Source organism: Rhopalosiphum padi, chromosome 4, assembly GCF_020882245.1.
Source record: "Rhopalosiphum padi isolate XX-2018 chromosome 4, ASM2088224v1, whole genome shotgun sequence".
NCBI lineage: Eukaryota > Metazoa > Arthropoda > Insecta > Hemiptera > Aphididae > Rhopalosiphum > Rhopalosiphum padi.
Genome location: NC_083600.1, coordinates 25,023,814 through 25,039,044, shown reverse-complemented (window position 1 = coordinate 25,039,044; position 15,231 = coordinate 25,023,814). Strand labels below are relative to the sequence as shown.

The 15,231-nt window shown below is 26.5% G+C and overlaps 4 protein-coding genes across 6 annotated transcripts; 2 read left to right on the top strand and 2 right to left on the bottom strand.

The window, feature by feature from the left end:
* The first annotated feature begins 51 nt into the window (after positions 1 to 51).
* On the top strand, positions 52 to 2,268 carry LOC132930829 (alpha- and gamma-adaptin-binding protein p34-like). Of its 2 annotated transcripts, none has more exons than XM_060996902.1 (6): positions 52 to 303; positions 1,175 to 1,362; positions 1,431 to 1,551; positions 1,632 to 1,766; positions 1,833 to 1,961; positions 2,023 to 2,268. In XM_060996902.1, exons 1-6 carry the CDS (start codon positions 231 to 233, stop codon positions 2,184 to 2,186), a joined length of 810 nt encoding a protein of 269 aa, XP_060852885.1. In that variant the 5' UTR covers positions 52 to 230; the 3' UTR covers positions 2,187 to 2,268. The 2 variants fall into 2 exon arrangements, with proteins under 2 accessions (XP_060852885.1, XP_060852884.1); XM_060996901.1 differs by having other exon boundaries at positions 1,431 to 1,557.
* LOC132930827 (phenylalanine--tRNA ligase alpha subunit) lies at positions 2,228 to 5,190 on the bottom strand. 2 transcript variants are annotated; one of them, XM_060996899.1, is made up of 3 exons: positions 5,040 to 5,190; positions 3,309 to 3,809; positions 2,228 to 3,244 (listed from the first exon to the last, which is right to left on the bottom strand). In XM_060996899.1, exons 2-3 carry the CDS (start codon positions 3,805 to 3,807, stop codon positions 2,283 to 2,285), a joined length of 1,461 nt encoding a protein of 486 aa, XP_060852882.1. In that variant the 5' UTR covers positions 3,808 to 3,809; positions 5,040 to 5,190; the 3' UTR covers positions 2,228 to 2,282. The 2 variants fall into 2 exon arrangements, with proteins under 2 accessions (XP_060852882.1, XP_060852881.1); XM_060996898.1 differs by lacking the exon at positions 5,040 to 5,190 and adding an exon at positions 4,547 to 4,580.
* A 292-nt stretch (positions 5,191 to 5,482) lies between these two features.
* On the top strand, positions 5,483 to 9,521 carry LOC132930828 ((Lyso)-N-acylphosphatidylethanolamine lipase). Its single transcript, XM_060996900.1, has 7 exons — positions 5,483 to 6,006; positions 6,101 to 6,183; positions 6,247 to 6,631; positions 7,155 to 7,303; positions 7,385 to 7,502; positions 9,046 to 9,232; positions 9,317 to 9,521. Exons 1-7 carry the CDS (start codon positions 5,966 to 5,968, stop codon positions 9,419 to 9,421), a joined length of 1,068 nt encoding a protein of 355 aa, XP_060852883.1. The 5' UTR covers positions 5,483 to 5,965; the 3' UTR covers positions 9,422 to 9,521.
* Positions 9,439 to 10,138, bottom strand: LOC132930833 (uncharacterized). The gene is made up of 2 exons (XM_060996905.1): positions 9,956 to 10,138; positions 9,439 to 9,751 (listed from the first exon to the last, which is right to left on the bottom strand). Exons 1-2 carry the CDS (start codon positions 9,968 to 9,970, stop codon positions 9,509 to 9,511), a joined length of 258 nt encoding a protein of 85 aa, XP_060852888.1. The 5' UTR covers positions 9,971 to 10,138; the 3' UTR covers positions 9,439 to 9,508.
* Between the last annotated feature and the right edge of the window lie 5,093 nt (positions 10,139 to 15,231).

Below are 15,231 nucleotides of genomic sequence, written 5' to 3'. Positions count from 1 at the left end.
TTATGACATCAACTTACTACTCAACTAGTCAACTTCAGTAAACAGTACTACACCAAAATATGCGAAATGCTAATACAATCGAAAATTGTTAAATAATATTATTTGTTTATTTAATTAAAGTATTCAAATTTAAAATTACTTTGTTCTACAATTAAAAACCTATTCTTTAATTATTTAATAAAAGACATAAATTTTGAATTTGTCACTCAAATAACTAATAATTTGTAATCATGTCAATAAGTGAACTCCCTTGTGTTTACATATATAGTTGTTGTGATGATGATCCATTGAAAATAATTAAATGTAAGCCTACATTTGTACTCATTATTATTAAGTGATAAAAGATTATTAAAATAAAATATTAAACACAGATTAATGGTACTATTATATAAAAATATATGTATAAGTAAGTTTTAGTAAGCTTGGTGCCTCTCATGTTTATAATTTAAATGCTTTTAGAAAATGTGTATTCTACCTATACATGTGAAGTATAACATTAGAACTGTAAATTCAAATATCAACTAAAATATACAATTTAAACAAAATTCAAACTTTTCAAAATATTACAATTTGCATAATTACTAATACTTTACCAATTATTTCTAATTTGATCTTCAATTAAGATCTTGGCATTAACACCAATTAACCAATTAACTAAAAATTTCTTTACTCAATTATAAAACCACAAAAATCCACTAATAAAAACTATATACATCCTGATATCCTGTCACTCCTAATAAATTTTTGTCACAGGCTTAAAAGGAAATGGTACAGGGATCTCATTTAATCCTCTAACGCAAATTTTAAATTAGTATCACTAATGGGTAGGTTATTTAATCACACATCACCAATAATACTTTATCCCCTATCTCACATGTACTTAATTGTATAAATTACATATTTAATTTTTAAAATAAAATTACACTTTATAATAAAGTTTTTTTTTAGTTAAACAATTTCATTAATCCTTCAAAAATGTATAAATTACTTACTGTGTAAAGAGGATAAAAAAATATAAAGAATAAAAAATAATTTATTTTTATTCCATATAAGTAACTGAAATTGTATGTATCGTATTAGATAGTATAAGTTATTTTATTCTACTCGTTTATTAATAATTATTTAATAAGTTATTAATTTGATGTACTCAGTAATGCTGTTATAATTTTTATAGTATTGAGGAATGAAGAAAATATTGAAATTTGTAATAATGAAGAAAATATTTTATCAAATCGTTGGACAATTGACTGCAAATATTACACTGCTGATATAAATTTATGTACTTCCATTAGCTTAAATAAACTATCTGATCAATTTGTACACAACATTAATGCTATAATCATTCTTTTCGACATTGATAATGTAAATATTTAATTATAATAATTTAAATTTTTGTAATAGATAATATTTTGATTGTTTCACTGTTCTAGAGCAATATTATGGAAACCATAAATAAATGTTTACCTTTAGTTGAAAAAAGTCAAGCGGAAGTTTTGATACTATTGAGTGAAAAAAACATTGATAGTCATGTGTCCAACAATGCTACTAACAGTAAAAGTTAATTTTATTATAACAAAAAAGAATTTTTATACTTTTATAATTTTTTATATTGTTTCTTATAATTATTAAAGTTTTTGAATGGTGTCGAAAAAACCATTTTGAATTAATCGTGCTTGAAGAAATTGCTGATGAAATGGATACAACTGGAATTGAACGTGTTAAACAAGCTCTATATGCACATCATTGGCCAAATCTTAAGGCCAAATGTAAATAATTTAAGATTAACTTAGTTAGCTTAATTATTATTTACGTATATATCTTATTATGTTAAGGTCAAATAACAAATCCTAGTACAAAATCAATAATTGAAGACAGTGTAATTAATTCACAATTAAGTGGAGGATTATCAGATTTAAAAATGGACACAGAACAAGAAGCTGAATTGGATAGCGATTTGTTTAGTAATTATAATAATCATAATAAAATTAAGTTTATTTTTTATATATTATCACCTTATTTTAGCTGAAATGTTTGAAGGAGACTTTAATTTTTTCAAGACTATTGACAAGGTTAGAAAATTAAAAGAACAAATTTCTGCGATGCCTGATGAAGAAAGAAAAGATGCTGCTGAAAAGACATTGACAGAGTGTTGGAAAGCATTTTTTGGAGATGATGTAGACCTTTAAGTATTATTTATTACATAGTGAAGTAAAAAGTATTATATCAATTAAATAAATACACCATATAATATATTATAGTATCATAAAAGTTTACAATACAATTTATTTGTCTAATCTACAAATAGGGTTATCTTGAACCATTTGTAAATTAACCCTAGGTCCAACTAAATCTCTAATATTGTTAATGCCATATTTAATCATAGTTGGTCTCTCTAAAGATAATCCCCAAGCTATAACATTTACTTTTTCTGGTAAGCCCATTGGTAATAGCATTTCAGGACGAAACATTCCAGAGTTACCAATTTCAATCCATTTTTGTAGTCCTTGATGATAACAAAATATTTCCATACTAGGTTCTGTGTATGGATTGTAAGCAGGTTTGAATTTGATTTCAGTCATTCCTAATCGTTCAAAAAACGTGTGAAGAACTCCAATTAAATCTCCCAATGTTAAATTATAGTCAGCTATTACTCCTTCTACTTGTTGAAACTCTGCCAAATGAGTAGCATCTAAAGTCTCATTTCGAAATACTCTATCAATACTAAAGTACTTAGTCGGTTTGAAATCTTTAGCTAAGCCATACAACATACGAGCACTTACTGCAGTTGTATGAGTTCTCAAGACATTTTTCTTAGCTTCATCTAACGACCAATCATAACCATATCCTTGGGAACCATAGCCTCCTTTTGAATGTACTATTTTTACCTTGTTTAAATATTCTCGAGGAAAGTTTTCACTAGTTTGAGGATCGTCCAAAAAAAAAGTATCATGAGAGTCTCTTGCTGGATGTTGTTGAGGTTGGAATAATGCATCGAAATTCCAAAATGAGCTTTCAACAAAATTGTTAGTTGGCATTTCAGTAAAACCCATTTCAAGAAATATTTGACGAAAGTCTGAGCGAACTTTTAATAAAGGATGTAAGCAACCAGCTGATTGAGGTTGGCCTAAAGCTTCAAAATTGTAAGGCTTGAATGGAGTTGACTTCCATGAACCAGATAATATCATTTCTGTAGTGAGTTCAGTTTCTAGTTTAACAATAGACGTTGTAAATTCTGGACCCTTGCCTGCAAAAAGTAACATAATTAAAAAATATTGTAAAAAGTAATAAATCTAAAAAAATGTAACTACCTATTGTGAAACTTTTTATAACAACTTCACGGATAAGTTTTCGTTTTTTATAATCCAACTTGTCAGACTCGGAAATTTGATCATGAGATGCTTTTAGTTCCATCAAATCTTCTTTAACCTTATCAATGACAGAATCGACTTTTTTCATCACTCTGTTTAATGATCGATCTATGACTATCCAACCCTTTGACATTGCCTGACTAAATCCAATTTTTGCATTTGGTATTGACATTAATTCCTTTTGAGGTATTCCATCAGATGGAACAGCATTATATAGGTTTACCTCATAACTACCATTCAATAAAACTGATTCTCCCTCATCAGTAAGTTCCCAATATTTGCTTGTCACTGGATCTGCAGTAATAATATTTCCCAAAGCCAATATGCTTTTAACAACGCCAATAATTTTTTGATGGTCAATATTGTTTTCTTTACTGAGGTCCCATGTGCTAAAGCAACCTTTAGTATCCAAAACTTTTAACAACTGCTCTGAATCCATGACTAAAGAGCGTTAAAGTATTATGAATTAATAAATTTAATTAAATAACACGACAGCAGGTACAAATATGCGGCACAAAAAAAAATTAGTAAATTTTATTATTAAAAATATCAAATTTAATATTCCACAATTCATATTATTTCAATAATATAGTAGGTTATTATCAAAATTGAATGACAACAACATGAAGGCTAGAGATAATATTATCATAAACACTAATGATAGGGATACCAGATACCAAACTAGTTATTATAGCTAGAAAAATGTATGAAGAATGTTGCATTCAATTTTCAAATTTTGGAGGTATAAAAGAATTTTTGTATGTACCTATCACGATTAAAGATATCTTTAATCGTGGTACCTACCTATTTCTTACAATATAATTTGAACATTTTCAAGATTTTATTCTCAACAGAATTCAACTTTAAACGTCAATAAAAAGATTTGTGGACAAGGCCGTAACTGGAGAGATCCAAGGATTCGGACTCCTCTTTACGAAATGTTTATAAGCAGAAACCTTTTAGTGGTTAATATAATTTATTGACTGTAATTGATTTAGAAAAAAATGTTGGATCCTCCGAAATTTTTTTTTATTTACAGCCTTGATTGTAGATATATAATGAGCAGAAAAAATAATGAGAATTTTTTACTCTACGCAGTTTTCATGAAAACATCTTTATCGATATTTATTGAAAAAAAATTTTTAATTTATTAATGGCTCAAAAAATATAAAACTTACATAAAAATTTGGTGAACATCTCAAATGCTCAAGCCACACAAGGTTATTTGTTTTTAATAAGTTACATAAAAAAAACAAAATCGATTTTGTTAAATACTGGTGTGTAAAAATTTTAATTTAATTGTCACCCAACACAAACTACAAGCTTGGAATAGGAAGTGTAAAAAGCTATAGCTGTATATCTGTAATTTATTTATTATTATGTACTTTTGTGTTACAAATAGTCTTATTACCTATTAAATTTACATGGAATTAACTATAATGTGTACATTTTAAAAATAAAACCTATTTAAGATAAAATATTGAAAAGTAAGATTACGAATTTAAGAATATAATATGTTATATAGCATTGAGGACTGAGGTCATATCATATTAATTAGAATTTGGTAAGTCGTTCATAGGCTTAATTTGGAATGATTAAAGGGCGAGGCTTAGACCTCCTAGTTTTATAATTATATTATTATTTTTATAATATTGTCACGATACAACTTACTAATTATTCTGTTCTACTACAACTGTTGATACTGTGCTACAACTTACAACTACGTTACAACCATGAAAAAAAATGTTATGGTTACAACTTTACAAGTCTATAACAATGGCCGACAGCTATGGTCTGTGCCATAAAAAAGATATTGATTCGTGGCCTTCGTGCTTTCTACTTTCTATAGTTTTATCACAGAATATTGATAATATCACTGAACAATAATATGGAAGTACATAATACAAATTATTAACTACGTTTACGTATAAATATTCATATTATATAATTGTTTTATGCTATAATAGAAGACAGCTGATTAACCAAGACAAAACAAAATATTGTTTTGTGATGAGATTAATAAATTATCATAATTTTTGATGTTTTTGTTATCTGTAACAAATTATATAATATTTAAATTTGTCATTTAAAAGTTACAACTTACTGAGCAATAATATTGAGCCATTAAACAACTATAAAATAATAAAAATTAATTTAATTCTCATTTCTAACGATTAGATTTTTATTTATAGTCATAAGGTAAAAATAAATGTGTTATAATTAATTTAATTACTATAACCTACTACTTACTTGTAAATGTAGAGCATATTATTATTATTTATTATCATTCAACAATTACAGTACGTTATACCACAGAATAGGTTATACATACGTCTCAGCTCTAAGATAGATAATAGTAATATAGAAGCATAGTATAGCTTAAATTATTTTTACTTATTACGTACTATATAAATGATTATATTTCAAAATTAATTATTGATATAAAATCAGTCTACTGTAAATAACTAAATTAGTATTGCACCATTTATTCTATTCATATAATACTGTGCAATTTAAACGCATGTTCATTCTTTTTTAAAACAAATGTATCGAATAATTTTTAAATGTATCAATAACAAATTCAAAATATTTCAATCATGACTGAAGTAAACGACTCTGAAGCTTCTTCAATATACAGGTAAGATACTATTTTATTAGCTTTATAAAATATAAATAACTAAAACATAGAATAAATATCTGGAGAAAGTAATATTTCTTTATTACCATTTCAGAGGGTGTTCTTTTTGGAGCTGGTTTCCTTGGAGCTCAATGTCTTGGAAATGTTTACAAGAAGCCGAGCGGAAATTATTTGCATGTATGTTATATATATCTTAAAATTATTTTTATTTTATATTTCATTATTAACAATTATTTATAGATGTTCAATCTCCATACCGCACTCGATACGTTAACCTAGGTCCAGTTGTTGAACAAGAAGATAAAATATGGACATTAGAAGTTAACACGGAAAAACGTGAAACCCCTGTAGTTTTGTTACATGGTTTTGGTGCTGGTATTGGGCTTTGGTGTATGAATGTTGACAAAATATCAAATAATCGTAGACCTGTTTATGCCATGGATCTATTGGGCTTTGGTCGTAGTTCTAGGCCAAAATTTAGTACAGACCCTGAACAAGTGGAACATCAATTTGTAAATGCTATTGAAAAATGGAGATCAGAAATTAAGCTTGAAAAATTTATTCTTCTTGGCCATAGCTTTGGAGGATATTTAGCTACTGCTTATTCTATACAACACCCTGAAAGGTATAGCAATTAGTTATACTCAGGCGCGGATTGAGATATAAAAGTATGGGATGGAATATTTATTAATGACATACATTTATAATTTTATGAGTAATTCTCAATACTTTTTACTTATTAGGTTTTAATAACTGCCCATAGAATAGCTCTACCTCAGTATCTTTAGTTCTTTGATAAATAAACAATATATAATATTCTAAATATAGTAGGAGAATGATATGAATAATTGTCATCACTCTTCAGTTATTTAGGGACCCTCTTGTGGGATACTTTTCAGCTAATGTCCATTACAATTATTTACATTTACGTAATAACTATCATTGTTATGTAGTATGTTTACATAAATATAGGTTATACTCCCAAGAGCATTAAACAATTTTTTTTTAAAAATATTATAGATTTGGCAAATATTTAGATATAACAGCAAAATATATAAAGCATAGGATACTGTAGCACCCCTGCACCCAATCCTGTCTGCGCCTTGATAAACTTGTCAAATAAATAGTTTTTAAAATATTTTGTATAGAATTCATCATTTAATACTTGCTGATCCTTGGGGATTTCCCGAAGAAGACAAAAACTTTAAGAGCAAAATTCCTTGGTGGGCCAAAGGAATATTTTATGCTCTTAAATCATTAAATCCATTGTGGCCAGTAAGATTTGCTGGTCCTTATGGTAAATTTAACTATATAGTTTTTTTTTAAGTTAATATGTTTTAAACCATTAAAATAATTTTGTGTGCTTATTAATTTAAAGGTCAATGGTTAGTGACAAATTTGAGATCTGATATATTGAAAAAGTTTGAACCAGTTCTTGGAGAACAAACAACTGTGATTGGAGAGTATATATTTCAATGTAATTCTCAACGTGCAACGTATGTTTTATTTATTTTTTAAAATTATTTCATTTTGTAATAGTAATTTTCTTATTACTAATTTTCTGATAAAAACTTAAAAATAATTTAGCCATTTCATTTTAAATAGTACTATAAGATCATAGTAGTTAGTATTTTTTAGTTAAATTTTTCTTCAATAACTAAAAATTAATATTATATTCAATTAACTTATAATTTTAAAAATTAAGAGGGATATACTGGAAATAACTTAATTTGTGTTATCAAAACTATCACATACTAAACAAGTACAAATTTGTAATTTATTTCTATAGTAAAAACAAAATTATTATGGTACATTTTCTCTGCAGCATCGAACAATGGAACAGCATAGTGTTCAGTGGCGGGTTTTCAAAAATGTTCTGGGGGAGGGGTCTTAAAAAATAATATGTATTTCAAATATATTATTTTTCTATTTTTATAAAAGCAAATGTATTTTATTGTGTTTATGTATATACTATATTGTATGTGGATCTAAAATTCAAAATTTACAAAATAAAATCTTATCTTCTTATGTAATTATATATGTATATATCAGTGTCAGGGGGGGTCCAGACCCCCCCCCCGTAAATCCACCACTGATAGTGTTATGGTACCAAACTACCAACTATGTCTGGGCTGGTAGTTGATATTAGATGCAGCATTCAAATGTTTAGATGATGTGAGGAAAACGTACTTTAAGAAATTTAATAAAACAATATTCACACAACTTAAGATATGTTAAATATTTCTAGATTATAATCATACATATTTTAGAAAATACTATACCTGCTTATGTTGTCTTTGTTGTACATACGTTTTACTGCAAATCCATGCACTGGATTTATATTAGAGCAAATTTATATATTATTGAATTTGTAAAGGATAATATTAACTAAGATCAAGCATAGTTTTTATTTTCAAATAAAGTATAATCAGCTAATAATTAATAAGTAACTAAATAATTCATTAAAAAAAAAATCAGCTCGAGTTAAGTTAATACTCTCTTCAATAAATTCAATAATATCAATTAATATGTAAATTCGCTCTAATATTAACTATAATTAAACTTTGGTAAGAATTCAGTACATCAATTTGATATGTTAGACGTATATAAGATAGACAACACAGCAATTAAAGTGTATTCTAAACATTAATTATTTGTTTAGTACATATATACCTATGAATAATAAAAAATAAAAATGTATTATAAATCTGTTGGTTATCTAGATTAGCGTTTCCCAAAGTGTGTTCCGTGGGACAATCTCAAGGGTTCTGCGAGATGTATGTGATTATTGAGAAAATTATTTTATATTATATTTGGATTATTTATATTATTAAAAATTATTATTTTAAATTATTTAAAGAAGGGGGTTCCGCAAAGAACAAATTATTTCTCAAGGGTACCGTGATCATAAAAGTTTGGGAACCGCTGATCTAGATTATCTATAGTTTGATGTTTAAAGATATTAAACAAAAATTATCTTTTAACTTATGAATTATAATTTATAATAATGTAATATAAGTTGTATTTAATGTGTTTTAGGGGTGAAAGTGCTTTTACGTCATTAGTTACTGGTTTTGGTTGGGCAAAGAACCCAATGATTAAACGTATACAATATTTAGATAAAAGAGTGCCCATTACATTAATTTATGGACAAAACACTTGGATGGATAAAAGTATTGGAGAGAAAATTAAATCAGAAAGAAAAAATTATTTTGTACATGTTGAGGTTATACATTTTAACTATTAATAATTAATATATTTCATTATATACTTTATAAGGAATAATTAATATTTTTTTTTCATATTATAGACTATACCCAATGCTGGTCATCATGTTTTTGCTGATCAATTTGAAGTATTTAATAATCTAGTAAATAAAATATGCGAAGAAAACGTACTTGAAAATGAAGAATAGCAAAATAAATCACAATATAATAGAGTTATATGATTTATATTTATATTACATGTTAAATTAATTATTTATTTACATTAAAATAAAATATTAGTTCATTTTACTTAAATCCATATCATCATCATCCGACTCTAATGGTTTTACTTGACTCATTAACAAGAATTTATCAATTTTATCAGTGGAATCTTCGTCCATGTATGTAGTATAAGGTTCCAGTGTTCCGCTTTTTCTTTTTGACATACGTTCTGTTATTGTATCCAATCGACCCTTTAATTTTAGTAGTTTCCAATGGTACGATGACATGTTTTCTAATGGGGTTATGTTAGGAAAACACTATAAAGTATGTAAAAATAACAACAATTAGTTATTAATAAAACTAGGATTATTTCACCTTAGCCATCTGAAACAATAGACCTCTAATAGTTGGGAATTTGGGATTGTACTAGAGGTATTTAAAGTAGGTACCTATTGATACATTTTTATGTGTTTTCATTTTTTTTTTATCTGCTTAAAATGTTTACATATTAAATTTCTTACCTCGCCGGATTCCATTTTATAAACTAAGTATCTATTAGAATTCTGATGTGAATCCACGAACCACTGTGGTGAATGAGACTATCGAAATGCGCACATGAAAAAGTTTAATATTATCTTAATCACAAAATTACCGTGTTACAGGATGCTTTCAAATTTTTATTGATAATAAAAAATAAAATGGAACAACCCATCCCATTTTTGATAAAGAAATATCAACCGTGACCTGGGTTAGCTAGAGCTATTAGAACGGTTGTAGATTTAAAGCTGTGGGTTACGTATCACCTAGATCCCGCGACAAGTAGATCCACGTACGTCAACTGGATCCCATTGGACATTTAGAACCTCAAAGAAAATTTAGATTCCATATCAACTATAATCTCCCACGTCATTTAGGTACCCAGAAATCGGCGATAATTTAAAAAACTTGTCTAAAAAAAATACTTAAATAACAATTTAAATTTTAAAAATATTATGAAATAGTATGAAGTATAAGTAAGTTACATGGCGTTAGTAAAATCTCTAATTCCATTAATTATGATATTAGATTCGATGTTTTAAATAAGAAGTAACGTTTCATTATATTCTAATATACACGATATATGAATTATCGATTATGTTAATGTAGAACTTATATATAATTTTTAAAAGAACTTGCTCAAGTACCTATTTATTATAATAGGTAAGTAGTAAGTTAGTAAGTACATTAAAACCTAACCATTAACCTAACAGGGTGACTATACTTATTTACAAGCATTGTATGCCCACTTATTCTTTTAATGTTAAATTTATATTGGACTTATTTATAAGTTTATAATATTTCTCGTTTCTTGATATAAATAATTATTTAATTGGTATTTAATAAAAAAAAATGTATGCAAGGTAACTATAAGATAAGAATAACAGTGTTAGGTAATTTTCCACACCACCTTTATTATTAAACTACGTACAATAACATTGTCCGTATTGTTTAATAACTTTATGAGGTATTACACGAGGCGCGTTTTTTTATTGTGGTGTCCCCAGTAGGCCTAATCCACATCGTAAGCGAGAACGCATTATATGCAGGGGCGTATTTAGGTAGGGGCTTTGGGTCCAGTTGTCCAGAACGGCGAATTTTTAAAGATTTAGAGAAGCGAAAAATTTTTATTTCGTACTTTATGAGTACTGGCGCAATGACGTCAATCATTAATATTTTTCACAACAAATGTGTGCCATAGAGGTATAAAATACTATAGTATTTATATAACATGGTATTCTATGGTATTAACAGTTTCACCATTGCACGGCGTAGAAGTTTTTTAATTTTTTTTTAATGGGTGGGGAGGCGGCAAAATATGTGTTGCCCTTATCCTAAAATTACTAAATACGCCACTGATCATATGAATGCATTCAAATAATAAAAAAAAAATATACAATAACTTAAATTATGTGGATATTAATAATACTATATAATATAAAACGGGTAATGTGTATAATATATGTGTGTTGCCGGCCGGCGATAGTCAATGTGTTGGATGAATGGATGAGAGATGAGCGCTAATGCGTAAAGGGGGGACAACTAAATTAAGATGATCTTCTTATTGATGCTGCCAATCTTCCTCCGGGTTGAAACGAAGTCGAGTGCCGACACATTTCCCATCAGTTTTGTGACAAATTCTTCTTCACTAATAAATATTATATATTTATATATAGTATACTGTACCTACTACGATTCTAAAAATTATAATATAATACAAACAAATCCTTTCGACAGTTGATGATCATCAGTTGAATTTCTTTTTGCTGCTGCTAGACGTCCTCCGTGTTGAAATACAGCTGAGTGCCGACACATTTCCCATCAGATTTGTGACAAATTCTTCTTCACTAATAAATATTATATATTTATATAAAGTATACTATACCTACTACGATTCTAAAAATTATAATATATTACAAACAAATCCTTTCGACAGTTGATTATCAGTTGAATTTCTTATTGATGCTGCAAATCTTCCTCCGGGTTGGAACGAAGCCGAGTGCCGACACATTTTCCTTCAGCTCAATGACAAATTCTTCGTCGGTGAGTAGTCCATGATCCAGCCAAATGTTCGGTTCCTATAAAACTTCAACTAATGTGCTGATTAAATATAATTTAAATTTATAGTAAAATTTTAATGTTTAAGAAATTTATGTTGGTGTTCTTTTATTTTTGAATTTAAATTAATTTGAAATTTTATATTCATAATTTATCAGTTAAAAATGTAAACATGAACTAAAAAGATTATAGTATATTGCAGTTTAACTTTCTGTTCGGTGGCCACCTTTTTAATTCCTCACTCTCTTTTATAAGAAAGTTAAACAGCACAATAACTATAAAAAAATATAAATTTAAACATACACAAAGACGAACTAGCTTTGTGATAAGAAAAAAAAATTGAAAAAATTAGTAATTTATCAACGTATTATTAAAATAAAAAGAACACCTAAAACCGTAGTACAGTATATTATCTGAAAAAAAAAACCATAAAAATTAAATATAATTTAAGTAAATATTCATAATATACTGTACTACTGTTCAAAAAATTTTATTATTAAACAAACACGTCAGCCTTGCGATACTAATTTTTGTTCTTCAGATGTGCTTCTTAATGATACTGTCAATCGTCCTCCGAGTTGACATTATAGCGTAATTATTTCAGTTTTTTTGTTTTTCCGATATTATGGCAAGATCTGAAATTGTTTGTTTTATTTTACTATTTACCACCCAAAGTACCAAATTGATCCATATTTGCTACAAGAATTCATGACAAACAAAAAATAAACTACATAATTGTAAGATCATTATACATTTTTCGCTACGTCCACGTCCAGGATCTAAGGTGTACTATTTTACTACTATTCTAATATAATATAATCGCGAATAATACAAATAATACATGGTTGTTATTTTTCACAATTTTTGTCTACTATAACTAATGTGTAAAATAAGTAGGCATTGTGTACTATTTTTTCATTGGACCCTGGAGAATAAAATATGCGTCTACATCAACTACATCGTCCGACTAGCGCGGATTGTTCATATAAATTTATATATTTTATTTTAAGTTTAAAAAATAATTTTAATCCCAAAAAAGAATAATAAAAAAAAACTTACTTAAGCGTCGACTGTTCCCGTGAAACCGAGTTGTGTCAATCTTCAGACTATACGTAGTAGTGCACCGCCGCCGAAGAAAAACTGCAAATTTTCTTCATATATCGATCTTCATCGTGATTCTAAATGAAAATAAAAATTCATTTTTATGAAAATAAATAGCACGAAATGAAAATGAGAGTACTTGTCATGTACTTCAGTACTGTTCATTAAGACTATTAAGAATTGTTAATCGTCTTCGACGAATGTCGTCGATTGTCGTATGCCACAGATGACGAATATTATAATATGATAAATCTATGGTTTTTTTTTTATAGAACTCTTTGTGATATTATACAATCTATTTTTCTATTTTAGCTGTTTGACATATAAACGTAAAATTGAAACATTTAAACTATAGACCAAATCTTTATAGTTATTGCAAAGTATTAATATTTTATTGAAAATATTAAAAATTACTTAATTTAATCTATAAAAATACAGTGCTTTAACTTAATCTTACATATTTTTACATGTAAACTTACATATATATATCTGAAGACACCTTTCATAATAAAAACAAATTCATACATTTCCTTTATTATGGTTTCATGTAACAAATAGTACCTAGTCAATGCTTTGAGGAATTCAATTTTCAGTACCATTTTACAAAATAATCAAAAATTACATTAAATTAAAGATAAAGAAGTAATTATTACAGTGTTGATTTATACATTAGTGATTAAGTTTATTACTGTAATTAGTGTGTGAAATTTGAATTTGAAAGAGACAGTCAGTCAACCTCCATTAATAAGTATAATTTTGATGTATTATGACTTATAATATTATATGTTGATTGATATTGCTAAGTATTTTATTTTTATTTTTGTGTAAAGTTTGACAAGCTATATTTTTTCCGAAAACATTGCATTTATCATAATTATTATTATAATATTGTATAAATAATAAATATAATTTATACCGTATTATATTCTTGTTATATACTTTTGAGTTAATCGGTACAACCCTTTCGTAAAATAATTTGAATAAATAATATCTTAAGATTAATCTACGTATGTCAAAAATGTCATTGTGTACGTATAGTATAACATGTACAAAAAACTTTTATGTCCTTACAAATAATGTTTTAAATAATAACAAAATATCGTAAATATACATAATTTCAAAATATTTTGAAAAAATACTATTTGTAAGAAATACTCTCATAAGAATTTAATTAAAGTTTTAAGTATCTAAGATTATTCGTTTTTGAACTATAACAAAATATATAAATTATTTGAGAAAAAATATTTATTTTTAGGGTGGGTGTATAATAAACATTTAATAAGTTATAGGTATAATACTGAACTTCAAATAGTCATAAAAAATAATGTGACTTTCCAGTAAACCTTTTATATTTGTTATATTTAAAAAAAACTAATGAGAATTAGTATATTAAATTTGTATATAAAAAGACAATATTATATAAATATCTGATGAAAAAATAATTTGAAAATTGTATAGATTTAGACAAAATTTTGATTTTTAACGTTTATAAAAATATAATATCGTGACTATACATTTTTTATTGCAGTAATTTAGTGACTGATGAGGAACATTGCATTAAATTTTAAATCATATTTGCTATCAATAATTTTTATCGGCTTAAAAAAAAAAAAATTAATTATTTAAAATTGTTAAAATGTTTTTATAATTATACAATATATAGGAAATCATAATTTAGACAGTTGGTAAAATTTTCAACATTCTATGATTAGAATTTTTGAATTAAATCTTAGTAAATGAATTAATTTTATCGAAATTATACAAGTATATATAGCGTAATGATTCCAGTTTTTTTCCGATATTATGACAAGATCTAAAAATTTTTATGTTATTTTCTATTAACCACCCAAAGTACTAAATATATCATATTTGCTACAAGAATTCATAACAGATAAAAAAAAAACTAAATAATTTTAAAATTAATATAGATTCATTGCTACGTCCAGGATCCAAGGTATTGACGAATTTATTTTATTCTTGGCTATTTTTTAACTTTAACCTTTTAGAACTCTCATACCATATTCACAAATTAAAAACAGTTTGCGGACCAGACAAAAATAAAAATTTTATATTCTTAAATTATTTACTATGGAAAAAACTA